Source organism: Anopheles arabiensis, chromosome X, assembly GCF_016920715.1.
Source record: "Anopheles arabiensis isolate DONGOLA chromosome X, AaraD3, whole genome shotgun sequence".
NCBI lineage: Eukaryota > Metazoa > Arthropoda > Insecta > Diptera > Culicidae > Anopheles > Anopheles arabiensis.
Window position 1 is genome coordinate 13055001 of NC_053519.1, and position 14888 is coordinate 13069888.

The following is a 14888-nucleotide window of genomic DNA, read 5'->3' on the forward strand; positions in this document are numbered from 1 at the left end:
AGAAATGAATGGCAGAGAGGGGATCTGGAACATCAATAGTGCTGAGGATCAAACCAGCAGTGAAGCAGGGCTGAGCGATATGCCGTCTTTTTTCTAAAGAGTCAATTCCCAAAAGTGGACAGCGGATATGCATATGGGGGTCGAGGAGAAAAGGGCATTATGCGCCGAATAGTTACTCTAGTGAAGAGTTTCTGTACTCTTTCAAGCCGAGTAATGCCTCTAATACTGGAAGGACTCCATATAATACTGGCATATTCTAATATAGGTCCAACCAGAGCCACATACAGAGTTTTAAAACAGTGCGGATCTTTGAAATCAACTGTTGAGCGGATTATTAGGCCGAGAATTTGGCTGGTTCTGCTAATGACGTTATCAATATGGACACCAGCGGCAAAAAGAGTCAATAAAAGATGAAGATGAGGCCATCCCGCTCAGCGGCGATTGGCAGAAAGGAGAAAGGGATTAAATCGTCTGCAAAATGGAGATGACCATCGACAGGAAGGATTGAATAGACATCATTTATGAACAAAAGGAAAAGGAGGGGACTAAGGACACTACCTTCGGGTACGCCGGAGCAGCAAGAAAGGTTATTAGATAACGCGTTGCCTAATTAGCCTAATTTGAGAGTAGATGAGAATCCAAGTTTGTTAAGCTTGGCCAAAAGTAGAGAATGTTAGACACGATCAAAAGCTACTTTCAGATCGAAGTAGACAGCGTCAACTTGAATACCATTATTCTGGCATCGAAAAATAGAGGAGACAAAGGACATAAGATTGGAACTAGTTGAACGTCCAGTCATAAAACAATGCTGCTTAGGACTTATCAAAGACAGGCAGGCATTGGATATTGCCGGATGTAAAACTGATTTGAATGCTTTTGGACATGCACATGGCAGGACGATGCCACGATAATTATTAACATTGTCGCGATTTCCCTTTCTAAGGGTGGGGCAAGTTTTAGAGTCAATTGAAAGCTGGTAGATTTCAGCTAGGAATGGAGCTAATGTAAAATTACAATTGATAAGAACACTGGCTGGAATGCCATCTAGATCTGGGGAATAAGAGGGTTTAAGTTTACCGAGCACACCCTCAACTAGCTCTGAATCAAAGGCAGGGAAATCAGGAGATGTAACGTTTTCTGGAGTATAATTTAATCCCTGAGACACAGTATTTAAGTCATTAGGAGTGTGGAAGAAGTTAGTAGAAAAATGATCAGCAAATAGAGTACAGGCTTCAGCGGGTGTTGTACCAGAGCGATTGTCGAGATAGATTATATGATTCTGTAGAGCTCCATGACTGTTTTATTTGTTTATTGATTTATTTCTATTTTATTAATTGCTCGGCCACGTTGGGTTACAGCAATAGTGCTTACTGACTATAGTGTACAATTATTCGCGAGTAAGAAGAGGGCGAAAGAGGAGGAATTGGAAGGAGTTTATGGTACGGAACAGGAGCGAAAACCGGATCGGTAGACAGGATAGGATAGATTGAAATCGAACAGATGTGAAGTACTATTAAAAGACGACATAGCTCTTACAAAAGGCTCATTGCGAGCTAAACGTGTACGACATGTAGGTAACTGGAGACGAAAACAATAACATAAGGTGCGACAATGTGCATACAAATGTAAGTGCGATAGAAGGGAAGGAGTATCAATCGGATTAAGCAATATGCCAGCAACGAAAGAAGCCTGAGCGACCGAGAGGCGGTGCTCCAACTTGGTAAGGCCTAATAGGGTGCATCTATCGTCATACGAAGGAAGCGGAATAGAGTGATGACCCAGCGACCTACGAAATACGATCCTCGTAAAACGTCTCTGGATCCTCTCAATCCTTTGGAGCAGAGATAGTTGGACAGGAGACCAAATGACACAGGCATATTCTAGTACGGAACGGACCCAACAACAATAAAGGGACTTAAGACAAAAAGGATCGCGAATTTCAGTGGACATGCGACAAATATAACCAAGACTTTTGTTGGCCTTGTTGATGACATAGTCCGTGTGCTCTTTGAAAGAGCGACTCGGGTCAAAGAAGACGCCAAGATCCTTAGACAAGGACACACGGGGAATAGGGGCATCACAGACACTATAAGCATGAGTTGTACATGTAGAGGATCGGATGAAAGACAAGACAGAACATTTTCCAGAACACAGGACTTATCAGTCATGTGAATCTGCATCTCTTTCTAGAGTCATCACTCTTTGAAGATTCAATTTCTGACTGGAATGGCTCATCACGGAAGACTAATATGAATCAGATCAGACTTTGCCAAAGATTTCTCGAATCGCCATATAGATACAAACTTTTCGTGCTGAGTAGAATACATAAATGCAGTTGCAGGATTCATCTCACCTACCTGCTCTTTCCTAGTGAATCACATGTTGCATCATTATCGTGCGCCTATCACTTGTTCTGAAATGCTCATACATTGTCTCCCCTTACTCATTCTCTTTATCTCTCTCTCTCTGTCTCTGTATCTGCCCAACAGGAGCTGCAGCTGCATCTCGGCGTGCTGCAGCAGCATGCCGCCCTGATCAGCAATTCCAACAGCGTCACCTGCAACGTGTGCAGCAAGATCTTTCTCGGCGTCGAAGCGCTGAACGAGCACATCAAGTACACCCACAAGGAGGTGGCAGGTAAGGGTGAGGAATCGCAAAACATACCCCCCCCGCGCCACGCTCAGTCCCCATGCTAATGTCCCAATTCTACCAAACACAGTGAAGCGGCGTGTGGCCAACCATCCGTGTCCGATGTGCGGGAAGCACTACGTGAACGAGGGCTGCCTGCGGAAGCATCTGCTGACGCATCCCCGCACGCCCACCTTCCGCTCCAACCTGCAGATGTGGCCGTGCTCGGTGTGCCAGGCCGTCTTTACGCACGAGTCAGGTAGGAGGTGCCCTGCGCCAGATATTTCGGGACCGACAAGCACGCTAATGTTTTGGGGTATTTTTTCCCGCAGGGCTCATCACACACATCGAGCACATGAAGATGGACCCGAAGCATCAGTTCGCCGCCCAGTACATGTTCACCAAGGCGGTGGTGGAGCAGCGGGAGAAAGAATCGGCCGCCAGCGGTGCCAGCATGGTAGGAATGGGTGGTGGTGGTGGTGCCGGCGGCGGCGGCGGTAGCAGCGGTGGGGGCGTGGGCGTGCCGGGCCTGTCCAGCGCGATGGTGACGGTGAAGGAGCTCACGCACAGCAGCATCTCGCCGCTCAACTACTCGGAAAACTCGTCCACCATGGGCTCGGAAAAGAACGGCGAAAGCGGGGGACTGGGTGGCAGCAATGGTGGCGGTGGTACCGGTGGTGGTGTGGGCGGCAGCGGAGGCGGCAATGCCGGCAGCGGTGGCGGTGGCATCGGCCCCGGCTCCGTGTTCGATAATCATCGGCTGCCCAATCCGCACGGGCTGCCGTTTGGCGGCAGCAACGGCGGGCTCGGTGGATCAAACGGCAGCGGCACGAACGGGGTGACGGGACCCGGCGGCATCTGTGGTGGTGGTGGTGGTGGGGGTGGTGGCGGCGGCGGCGGCGGCGGCATCGGGGGCAGTGCGATGGATAGCAACAGTAGTCAATTTTCGCGCATGATGATGATCCAGGAGCCGAAGTTCGAGCCGGACCTGATGCTGAACGAGGGCACGCCGTCGGCGGTGCAGGCGGCGGTGGTGAACCTCGCGACCGCGATGCGCATCGGCCAGACGTTCAAGAGCAACACCATGCACGGCGAGCTGCACGGTAACGCGAACCTCGGTCCGTTGAAGAAGAAAAGTAATATGCTTAGTTTTAACGACTCCAAATACTCACTAGCTAACCGGCAAAAATATCCCGTGGCGTCCGCAGAGTCGTCGATCGGGCAGAACCACTGTCCCGCTACCTCGGAGACGGCGATACGGATCCAGCAGGCGGAGGCGATCCTGCGCTCGCAGGCGGAGGCCGCCCTGCGGCTCGCCGTGTCCCAGGCGCAGGCCGTCGTCTCGTCCAACGCGAGCATCGGAGGGGGCGGAGGAGGCGGTGGCGGCGGCGGCGGCAATGGGATCGGCGGTGTGGCGGGTGGGCCGGGCGGACCGGGCAGCGGCGTCCCGCTCGGCACGATGCTCGGGCACCATCACAACAATCCGCACGCGCTCGGCCGGAGCTGCAACGAGGACGCCCGGGCCGGCAACGATGGCTGCGGCCAGTTCGATCCGACCGGCGAGCATCTGCGGGCGGCCATGCGCGAACACCAGGCGCAGCAGCAGCAGCAGCAGCAGCAGCAGCAGTCGAACGACGATTGCCACCCGTTCGCCCACAGTCCCGTGCCGCGCAACGGGCTCGACCTTACCGATGAGTTCCTAAAGAGTGAGAACGTGCTGAAGGGATGAGAGTAGACGGCCCGCTACCACACGCCAACCGCCGGTAGTTGGGGTGCGGAGTAAAGCGAGCCGAGAGTGGGATGGGAAGGGGGTGGGGGGGGAAAGATTGCGGGGTCAGTCATTGCCTATTTTTGTTTGTTGGAAGACGTTGAAGCAAAAGTTACCCCTTCATTTGGTGCATTTACTCGCGATGGGGGACCGAAGGAGGAGCAGTCTTCACATGTGGGAAACGGGGGAAAAACGGGAAAAGGGAGGCCTCATTTAACAAACAAGTAGTAGCAAAACGATTGTTCGTTCTGTTCACCTTTCTCTTTCGAAAGCAACAACAGAAGAAGAAACAAAACAAAAACAAATGCGCACGTGTTCCAACATCCAGATGAAACATTATTTTTTCAATTACAAACTTTTAAGACTAAACCAGATGAGAACCAGATAACAAGAGAGAGAGAGGGAGAAGAGAGAGAGAGAGAGAGAGAGAGAGAGAGAGAGAGAGAGAGAGAGAGAGAGAGAGAGGGAGGAAGAGAGAAAACGAGAAGCACAAAGCGCGAAACGAGCCAGTAGGAGAAGCGAAAGATAACAGAACGTTAAACAAGAGAGCGCAAAAAAGAAAAGAAGAGCAGTAGAACAGAAGAGAAAGAGAGAAGAAGAAGTAGAAGAAAACAAATAACAAATTAAAGAAAAAAGAAGAAGTGAAGAAAACAAGGGACTCGATGTGTGAATTAATAAGCAAAACATGAACTATATGTATAAAACAAACCAACCAACACAAAGCAAATAAAACGACCGATCCCCTTTTGCTGCATTATGCCACGGCTCGGAGCTGTCCGGCTCCGAGCTCAAAAACTGAAACCTGAGTAGAAGAAGAAGAAGAAGAAGAAGTCGTCTTGGTGCAATGGAAAGAAAAGCGAACGCACGCGGTACACGTACAATGGGCGCCTTGCGCCAGGAATAATAATAAGATTTCACTATTTATTGTACATTCCGTTTGTTTGTTTCCATTTTTGTATGTGTGTGTGGTTTTTGTTCAAAGTATGGAATTACTCTTGCTGGTTGTGCGTGTGTTTTCGTTTTTTTTGTTGTTATTTTACGTTTTTCTTCTATGTTTTTTTTTCTCTTCTCGCTTATTACTTTCTTATATGATTCCCATGTTCGCAACAGCGGTTTTAATACTTTATTGGCGTTTCTAGTGTTTTGTTTTGTTTTTGTCTTCGCACCAACTGCTCCTGTTCCCCACCAATTGTGCAAATGTGTATGTGTGTGTGTTTCACAGGTTTTGTGTTTACTTTTATAAAAAATACCTTCATAGTTCAAACAATCAGAACAACCATCTGTTTCTTCTCCTTTTCTCCTTTTTTAGTTTACTTCTGTGTAGGCTGTCGCCAAAGTCGATCACGTTAGCTGCGCCATCTTATATGAAAGAATGCATCTTTTTTAAATGATATTTTCATTCCTTTAAGTAACATATCTCCCGCACTAAGTACCACGCTCGTCATGTTTTCTTTTTCCTCTTCCCTCCACCCTACCACCACACCCTCACCCCTTCCCTTCCCACCATTCCCACTATGCACCATCGAGTTAAATTGTATTACAAGTCTAAATGTACTGTTTGTGTGTGTGTGTCGTGTGTTTGTATTTTGCTCTACTGCCACTCGTCATCGCTTCTGCGCCCTCCGGTCCCCCATCGGCTGGCTGTGAGATCAGGCCTCAGTTTAGCGGGGTCGCGTGCCGGGCCGGGCCGCTACTGGTACCGATCGCACCCGGTCGAGGGAGCCGACTCGAGGGCGGCCCCGTGCCATTAACTCTTGTTCCACTCGAGCGTGGACTGGAAGCTGAGGACGCCGGCGTTGGCCGGCAGGTTGTACAGCTGGTTCTTCAGGTACATCCCGTTGTAGGACTGGTCGACGGCGGCCGCCGCCGCGGCCGAGTAGGCGCTGTGGTGCATGTTGGCGGCGGCCGAGTAGGCGAAATGGTTGTACAGCGACTTGTCGTCTGAGGTAGATGCGTGCGGGAAGCCGGCATTGGTGCCGAGGGACGGTCCCATCAGGTTCGCGGCCGAGCCGTCGGGCGCCGCACCGCCGCCACCGCCGCCCCCACCACCGTTCGGGCCGACGCCTCCGTTCGGGTTGGCGTTCGGGAAGGACAGCTTGAAGGACATGGCGGCCGGCGAGAGCTGCTGCGGGGCGGCCGGATGGTTCGGCGCGGACGGCGACTTCAGCGCGTCCAGGTTCTGGAACGACGGTTCCAGCGGGTACGTTTTGCTCAGGTAGTTGCTGTTCGAGTCCTCCACGCACATGTTCGAGTCGTACACGTGCGAGACGAGCGGTGCGGTGAGATTCAGCGAGCAGGAGGAGATGGACGCGTTCTGCACGGCGACAGCGGCGGCTGCTGCCGCCGCAGCCGCTGCTGCGGCCGCCGCCGACGAGCTGCCCTCGGACACGGCCTGCGAGCGCTGCTTCTCCTCCCGGCGCCACTTGGCCCGCCGGTTCGAGAACCATACCTGCGGGAAAGGGGACAGTGAAGGGTGTAGTTAGACGTAGTAAAACTGATGTGTGTTGGAAGGCTTAACTTAAATGTGTTGGAAGCAACAAATGAATGAATTATGAAATGCATGTAAGGGATTCTTGCAAATTACAAAGAAGTTCTAAGAGCGTAGAAGACGAAGAGTTCTTAGTACTATTCCTGAACGCATATAGGGCCTGGAAATGGCATTGAACTCATATCAGTTTGGAACTAATAATGAACTCATACCAATCCTGCAACGAATCTTCATTAGTGATGGGAAAAATGAAGATTTCGTCAGAATCGATTCCATCTAGTTCCGAAATTTTCTGGAATCGATTCCGGGTAGTAGGTCCAGAATCAGTTTCCGGAATCGATTCTAGAATCGGCTCCGGAATGTGTTCCTGAATCGGCTCCGAAATCGGATTTGGCTCCGGAATCGGATTTGGTTCCGGATTCGGAATCGGTTCCGGAATTGGCTCCGGAATCAAAATCCGACATCGGAATTGACTCCGAAATCAGAATTGGCTTCGAAACGGAGTCGGTTTCAGCATCTTCATAGGAATAGACGTTTGAGTCCAATTATGCTACGTGTTGATAGCGGCAAAGAATGAAATGATCTATTCACATGGAGATTCCCGGACTTATTTCGCTTCCCACACTTCTAATGACAATTCAAAAACTATTTTTCATTCTGGAGCTAACTCCATTTCTGGAGTCAAGCCTGATTCCGTTACCGGTGCAAATTGCGATTCCCAGGTCGATTCCGATTCCGGAGATGATTCTGATTCCAGAGCCGATTCCGATCCTGGAATTGATTCCGAAGCCTATCCCAGATTCAAATCCGGAATCGGCTCCGGAACCAACTCCGGAATCGGTTCCGGAACCAACTCTGGAATCGACTCCGAAATTGGCTCCGGAATCGATTCCTGCATCGGAATCGGCTCCGGAATTGATTCAGAACACAGAATCGGAATCAAGTAGGTCCGATTCCGAGCTCCCACCACTAGTCTACATCCCTACCAGTTTTGCAACTTTTTGCCAAACATGGGTTTGGTGTGCTCTGGAACCCACACAGGTCCTAGATCTGATACTGAAGCCATACAGGTACTGGAAATCATGAAGAATCCATACCGATTTTGGAATAGAGCCTGAAACCATACTGGAACTGAGACTGATCCTGAATCCATACCGATCCCATATGAATTCTGGCAATGTTTATGAACCCATACCCCTTTGTCCTTGAACTGATCATGAACATATACAGGTTTTGGAACTGGTACTGGTCTTGGAACTGTAAATTAATTCATAGTCGTTCTGAAACTAATACAGAACTCATGCCTGTCCTGGATCTGATATCAACCTTATCCTGGAACAGATTCTGAACTCCCGTCCGAAAATTAGCCTTAAACTTGTACCGGTTCGTGAACTGAGATTAGGTTATTCTGATTCTAGAACTGTTCCTGAATCGCTACCATACTTATCCAACTTTGTGCAAAACTCATCTCTAGGTTCGATAAAGCTTGAACTCATTAAACGTATGAAATCATCGCAGCAGGTGTGTCTTGCACTATCAGACCATAAAAAATTTTGTGGACATTCAATATACTCAAGACTCTTGGAGACACCACCACCTGGAGGCTCTCATAGTTTAGTTGCATCCTGGCACAGCATCCGATGGGTAGCCAAAATAGCCCTCGATGTAGCTCACCTGTATTCTCGCTTCCGGCAGGTTCGTTTTGGAAGACAATCGTTCGCGCGAAAACACGTCCGGATAGTGCGTTCGCTCGAACTCCTTCTCGAGAAACTCGATCTGGTCGACGGTGAAGGACGTCCGGTTGCGCTGCAGCTTCCGCTTCAGGCTCAGCCGCTCGGTATCATTGTCGACGAAGACCTGCTTCGTCCCGGGGCCACCCTGCCCCGCCGTCCCCGTGCCCGCCCCCGGCACCCCCGCGTCTAGGTTGGTGAAGCAGTGCTTGGCGAACGGATTCTTCGTCCCATCGTCCGACATCGGCTTCACATCGGTCGACTCCGAACCGGGCCCGCCGGGTACAGCTCCACCGCCTCCACCACCACCACCACCACCACCAGCAGCAGGTCCACCACCGCCACCGCCCGCTCGACTGTACGTGTCGTTGATGCGCAGCACCGACTCCGCGCCCTGCATCGACCGGCAGCTGTCGCCGTACTTGTAGTGTATGAAGGAGGCATCGTTGAGCGATTTGCCCTGCAGATACCCGCCGACGTCGTCGCTGAGTGCGTCCGTCGAGTGCGGCTTCTTGCTGAACTCCTTCTGGGCGGCCAGATTGCGCAGTACCCGATTGATTGAGGAAACCTAGGCATGTGGGCGAGTTGACACGTAGAGCGCAAAATAACGCAGAATTTGAGTTGGAGTGGGAATATCTGGGCGAAATTTGCGGATTGTTGACCATCACAGAACAGCAACAAAGCTGTGGCCACACTTACGCTCGGGATGTTTTCCGGCGTGCAGATCCGCTCGTTCAGCAGCTTGTCCCGGATCTCCCAGGCGAAGATGTTCGGGCAGTTGTTCTTGAACTGTGAGATCTTGTTGACCACTTCCGGCGTTGCGACCCGCGGCTTCGAGCCCCCGATGGCTCGCGGTCGGATGCTGCCCGTTTCATAGTAGCTGTTGCGATTGGCATGGACAACGGTTGGATTAGATGTATGCTCGCTTCTTCCCCCGTAGGATCCGCTGTAGGATCCACTTACCGGCCGAGAATTTTGCTAACGCATCCGTTGGACACCTGAAGGATGCGCGAGATATCACATGGTCGGGCACCGGCATGGGCCAGCTCCACGATGCGTTGGCGTGTGGAATCAGGCAGAGGTCTACCGCCAACGAATATACCTCCCAGCTGATTGACGCCGCTGTGGCCTGTGGCGGATGGGCAGTGGACGAATGGAATAGAACTGGAATTAGTAACAATTGCACGCTCCCGAACTCCCCAGATTCCCCAAAAAAAGCGAAGACTCCCAAAGCGAAGCCTCTCGATAGCTCGAGATCTTCGAGAAAAGTGTCCAGAACTCCCGAAAACGAGCCTGTAAAACGTAAAAAAAGTAAAACCGGACAAAGAACGCATAACGGAGTGCGGGTGACAAACTCAGAAAAGGAACAAAACGATCCAGCCCCGGGTGTTTACTCAGGAACGGAAAACTCAGGAAACTAAACATTAGCACAATCAACCAGTTTCGTTCGATTACCTTCGTTTTTGTATTCCATGCTGCAGTGTTTGAAGTAGAAGTGGAGGCAAGGAATGTGTATGAAGAGAGGGAGGGGGGCAAGAGATGGAAAGAAAAGTGAACATAGTTAGCAACAGTGTTTACCGGCAAACATACCGAGCTTTGCTCGTGTTTCATTGTTTTACGATGCGTTTAGGGCGAAATTTGCCAACAAATGTGGCATACGCATGCACCAGGATCGTATTTTTACCCATTTTGCACACTCGCTGTCTATCGCTTCCTTTCCCATCCACCGGCCATCAGACAGCGAGCGTTCTGTTCGCTTCCGCCAACACACTACGCTACCCGCGTCAACTACTTTGCTCTTTTAGTGCTCCCGTTATCGGCGCCATCTTGCCGCAGCGACCACGTGCTCGCTTGCTACTTACGTGCGGTGCGAAAGCGCCCGATAAGTACGAACGCTGGACCCATGCTGCAAAGTTCAGGAAAGGTGTAGAGAGAGAGAGGGGAGAAACCACTAGGGGGAGGGGGGGAAGGGTTTCAAATAGAAATTTGGTTTTGTTAAACGTTCGTCCTGATTTTCCGGGGCCTACACTAACGGCAGATGTGCTTCCTGGCTGTCTGTCTGTGCTTCCGCCGGAAATCAGACAGACGCAGAGTAAAAACAAAAAACCCACAGCCAAACACAAACATTGCTTTGATGTGTGTTGAGCACTGTTTTTTTTTTTCAGCAAACATTAGTAAAGTAACAGGAAGCCATCTGTTGTTGACAAGCATGGCCGCGTTTGAATTGTGCGAATTGTGGACGCGCGCGCGTACTTTTCCTTCTATTTTTATCGCAACTCAATCTTGTGGAGTGTACGTGGGAATGTGTATCCGTGTAAGTGTGTGTGTGTGTGTGTGGGTGTATGATGATGATGCACAACAATATATATGAATAAAGCGCTGTAAAACGAATATTATTTCCCGCAGTGTACGCATTCCCATTTCGGAACCGTTTCTAATCGCGCTGGTGGCATTTTTGATTTTCAAACGTTCAATTTTTGTACCTTTTTTTTTAACCATATGTGTGTGTGTGTGTGTGTGTGGCGTGTGCCAGATGGGATCGAGATTCGAAACGCGGCGCATGTGCAATGGAATGCCGCTTTACGGGGCAGCGAATTTAAAAATTGGCGGCACGCTTTTTCGGTTTCAAGGTGGGCCAAAAACCAGGGGGGGTCGTGATATTTTCAAACATTAGTTTTTCACACTTTCCTTTAACGAGGAAAGTTTATAGCGGATTTGCTCCAAACAAAAATGTGTGCCTTGGGGTTGTTTGTCCTTTGAATTTCACATAAAAGATGGACAACCACTTGTACGAGATGTAACGATTTTCCAGCGAAACGGGGCTCAGACCCCGTGCCATTTGCCCCCAAAAGCATTGCCATTCCACGAATTAAACAAAACCCGTGGCCGTTTGCACCTTTGCCGCCATTTCCTTGTAACTTTTTACAGCACGAAAACAGGCACGAAGGTTCTTGTTTCAAATAAAAGCGCAAAGCATGCGCTGCTACCAAAAAACTGACAGCACATCCTGCTCCCATACACTCACCAAAAACCACACTCACACACACACACAGACACTTGTGTAGCAACGGCAGCCATGATGCCGAGGCGCACACATTCCTGCCGAACGGTACGCTGTGGCGAAAACCCGCCTGCCGTCGGGTGCCTCTAATCGAATGCAAATTGAACGTGAAAATCAGTCATGCGGAAACGGGACGTTTTGGGGCGATTTCTCACCGCTGGCGTGATTTTTGCGACCCACAAACGATTTTTGCCGGTGCCGGGCGCCGGCCCGCACGTCCGAACGGTGGAAATAGTCGCCAAAAGCGACGGTTTGTTTATGTTTCTGCACATTCTGTTTACCTTGCGTGTATCAGAGCCATTAAATCAAATCCACACCAAACTGTACACTGACAGGGGATGCTGTGTGTGCGCGCGCACGCCTGTGTGTGTGCGTGTCGGTAGGATGGAGGGGGGTGGCGGGCAGGGGTGCGATTCAGGGGGTGCTGACAAGGGGTGAGATTTTTCCGTCAACGCCAAGGCTGACGGGCTGACGTTTGGTGGCGAATTTGCGTCTAGAGCGTCGGGTTGAAGGAGTGAACAGGATCAACGGATAGCGAAAGATAGAAATGGAAGGAAAAAGGAAAATTGAAACATGTTTTTATGACGTACATTGGAAAAACTGCAATATTTACAAGTAGAAAATGAAAGTGTATCAATTAATCAACATGCAAAGATAAAATAAACTGAAACCAAGAAAACTTACAGTTGGAACATTGTAATTAATAACTCATTTTTTGTGAAGAAGACCACATCGAGTTTGAATTTACCCTTGTGAAACGGGATAACAAACATCGAAAAACAAAAATATCAATTTAATTTGAGAATAAAACAAGCATCGTTTTGATTTTGAACAAGATTTTTAAGAAGAAACCAAAACAACCAGCGCCATCTATTGATTGCCGCTGAAGCAGGGGATGGCAAATTGCAGCAAGCGTGTATTTGTGAAGAATGTGAGAGAAATATTTCGTGTTATTATTTTTTTTTAAATAAAGTATTAATAATACAAATGTACAGCCTCATTGCGAATCTCAAGCTGCAAGTCTAATGAAAAATTAAACTCAAAATCATGCATTCCAACCAAAATGACTTGATTTCTTTACGTTCGATGTCGTGTTTTGTTGGTGCCTGAGCGACGGGTAAGCTGAAAAAAATGATAATGAGATGAGGTAATTGTGATTCTGGATTGCATTTCCGAACGAGGTATGGGATATCCAGAATTCCTAGGCATGGGGATCTGCCCGGGACGCCTCTTATCATGACTCACTAAGACAAGATACTCGCCTTGGATGATTGTTTACCTGCATGTCACGTATTTTCTGGGCATATTTACTTGTGACAACATGAAATACATTCATTATTACATGATTATTTGTGAATTGTTCGCCGTACTCAATCCTACCCAAATAGCCAGCTCGTACTTGATAGCTGATTTGGGGCTGTTTAACGAAAAATCGTTCCGATGTCGTACTTTGTGGCTGATCAAGAGATAGACGGTACTTTGCGGAATTATGGAGCTTTTTACAGGCATATGGTACTCTCAGGAACCTTGTAGCTGATTAGCCTGATGTGTATGGTTCACGATGGAACTTGAAGGCTTGTTAAGAAGGCGTGCCGAACTTGATGGAACTCTATAGCTTTTTAATGCATGACATCGGTACGAGGCGGCCCTTGTTAAAGTGTCAAAGACTGATGCCGTCAATCATCTCGTTACTGCTGCTCAAGCTAGTAAAGTTACATGAATGAGGAATATTGAGTGAAGTGATTGTGATTGTACAGTAAATTGTGTGACATTTTGTATAACTCATGAATATTAAGGATTTAAAAATATACACATGTACACAATTAAAACAAATTCTGTTGTTTATTTCATCGATGACGCTTGCTTGAAAATAAAACACAAAGAAAAATAATCCTCGGTTTGAAAGACTCACCTGAAACTTTGATGCTGTTTAGCTACTGCAAAAGGCGAATTCAAGCAGCGATCTTTAGCATGCCAAAATTAGCTGCTTAAGCAATTCTGGCTATTTGGGTATGCTATTCGTCAAACGAAATATTTCCAGCTTGGAAGTTAGGTCAGAAGGATCAGAAAGTTTGATAGCAAAATAATAATCTGGAGAGTCATGAAAATGGACCCATCGTAATTTTGTAAAATAACACAAAAAAAGGAATTCAAAATTTTAAAATCAAAATCAAACTTAATTAATTTATCCACTAGTGCTGCCTAATCCTGTGAAGGAGTCATTTTGTATTTATCACCTTAATAAACATACGCATCTACAGGCGGTCCCCGAGGAACACGGTACCTCTTATACGCGGATTCAAAGATACGCGGTTTTCTAAATTTGACAGTTCTTTGGGCAAATTGTAGTGATTTGACCCATCAATTCTAAAAAGCCAAATATTTTCCCTATTAATCGAATGTAAAAAATCATTTCAAAAGATTTGAAACGGTCAAAATCATATCAAATAATTAATTTGGTGGCTAAAACCGCCCTCTACTTGCAAAATTACACGAAGATTAGTGATATTTTGGCTGAAAATCACGAGATTCGATCTACGCGGAAATTCGAGATAAGCGGTATTTTGCGGCCGTTTTCGGTCCCCATTAACCGTGTATCTCGGGGACCGTCTGTATTTAGGGTAACTGTACCAGTTTTCGGCAGTGTACCTATTTTCGGCAGGGTAGCTAAAAACGTGAAATTCTGCACAAATGCGGTAAAAAATTTCACAAAATACAATTTTGCAGTGAAAGTGTACTTATTTGATATTCACATACAAAGTTTCACACCATTTCATTACGTATTTTTCAAAATATCAAATAAATTGTGCTTTTTTTCGGCAGCTTTGCTGTCAGCCAATCGTTCGGCAGGTTTTGTGATTAAGAGAATCAGAACAGTAAAACAATGAAAAAGTGGTGTATATAAAAGATTTTATGCTTATTTAATTTATTCTAACTTGTTCAGAATTTTAAAATCACGATAAACAAGTTATTTTTCACTTTAAATGCTGCCGAAAATAGGTACACAGTAAATGATCATTTTTGACAGCTCAATGTTGTGGGCTCCTGCCGAAACTCGGAACAATAACACACTTTGAATTTGGCTGAATATTCCTTTTAAAATTGATCAGAACACTACAATGCGTATGTCGACACATAATATGACCTTTCTTGTACCAAATATCACCAATTTTACGACAAAAAATGCACTTACTTAAGAGAAAAATAAATATT

General features: G+C 47.8%; 2 protein-coding genes across 4 annotated transcripts in view; one reads left to right on the forward strand and one right to left on the reverse strand.

The window, feature by feature from the left end:
• LOC120906439 overlaps positions 1 to 5197 on the forward strand; it is an 11467-nt gene extending 6270 nt beyond the window's left edge. The window contains exons 4-7 of one of the 2 annotated variants that reach the window (XM_040318128.1): positions 2490 to 2643; positions 2720 to 2887; positions 2961 to 3746; positions 3804 to 5197. In XM_040318128.1, coding sequence (XP_040174062.1) covers positions 2490 to 2643; positions 2720 to 2887; positions 2961 to 3746; positions 3804 to 4357 — 1662 coding nt within the window. In that variant the 3' untranslated portion in view covers positions 4358 to 5197. The remainder of the gene's footprint in view (positions 1 to 2489; positions 2644 to 2719; positions 2888 to 2960; positions 3747 to 3803) is intronic. The other variant, XM_040318129.1, reaches the window with a different exon arrangement.
• Positions 5198 to 5266: 69 nt separating this feature from the next.
• Positions 5267 to 11997, reverse strand: LOC120906440 (paired box protein Pax-6-like). 2 transcript variants are annotated; one of them, XM_040318131.1, is made up of 6 exons: positions 11957 to 11991; positions 10070 to 10089; positions 9578 to 9743; positions 9314 to 9494; positions 8559 to 9182; positions 5267 to 6845 (listed from the first exon to the last, which is right to left on the reverse strand). In XM_040318131.1, the coding sequence occupies exons 1-6, from the start codon at positions 11974 to 11976 to the stop codon at positions 6144 to 6146; spliced, it is 1713 nt and encodes a 570-aa protein (XP_040174065.1). In that variant the 5' UTR covers positions 11977 to 11991; the 3' UTR covers positions 5267 to 6143. The 2 variants fall into 2 exon arrangements, with proteins under 2 accessions (XP_040174065.1, XP_040174064.1); XM_040318130.1 differs by having other exon boundaries at positions 9578 to 11997.
• Positions 11998 to 14888: the final 2891 nt, after the last annotated feature.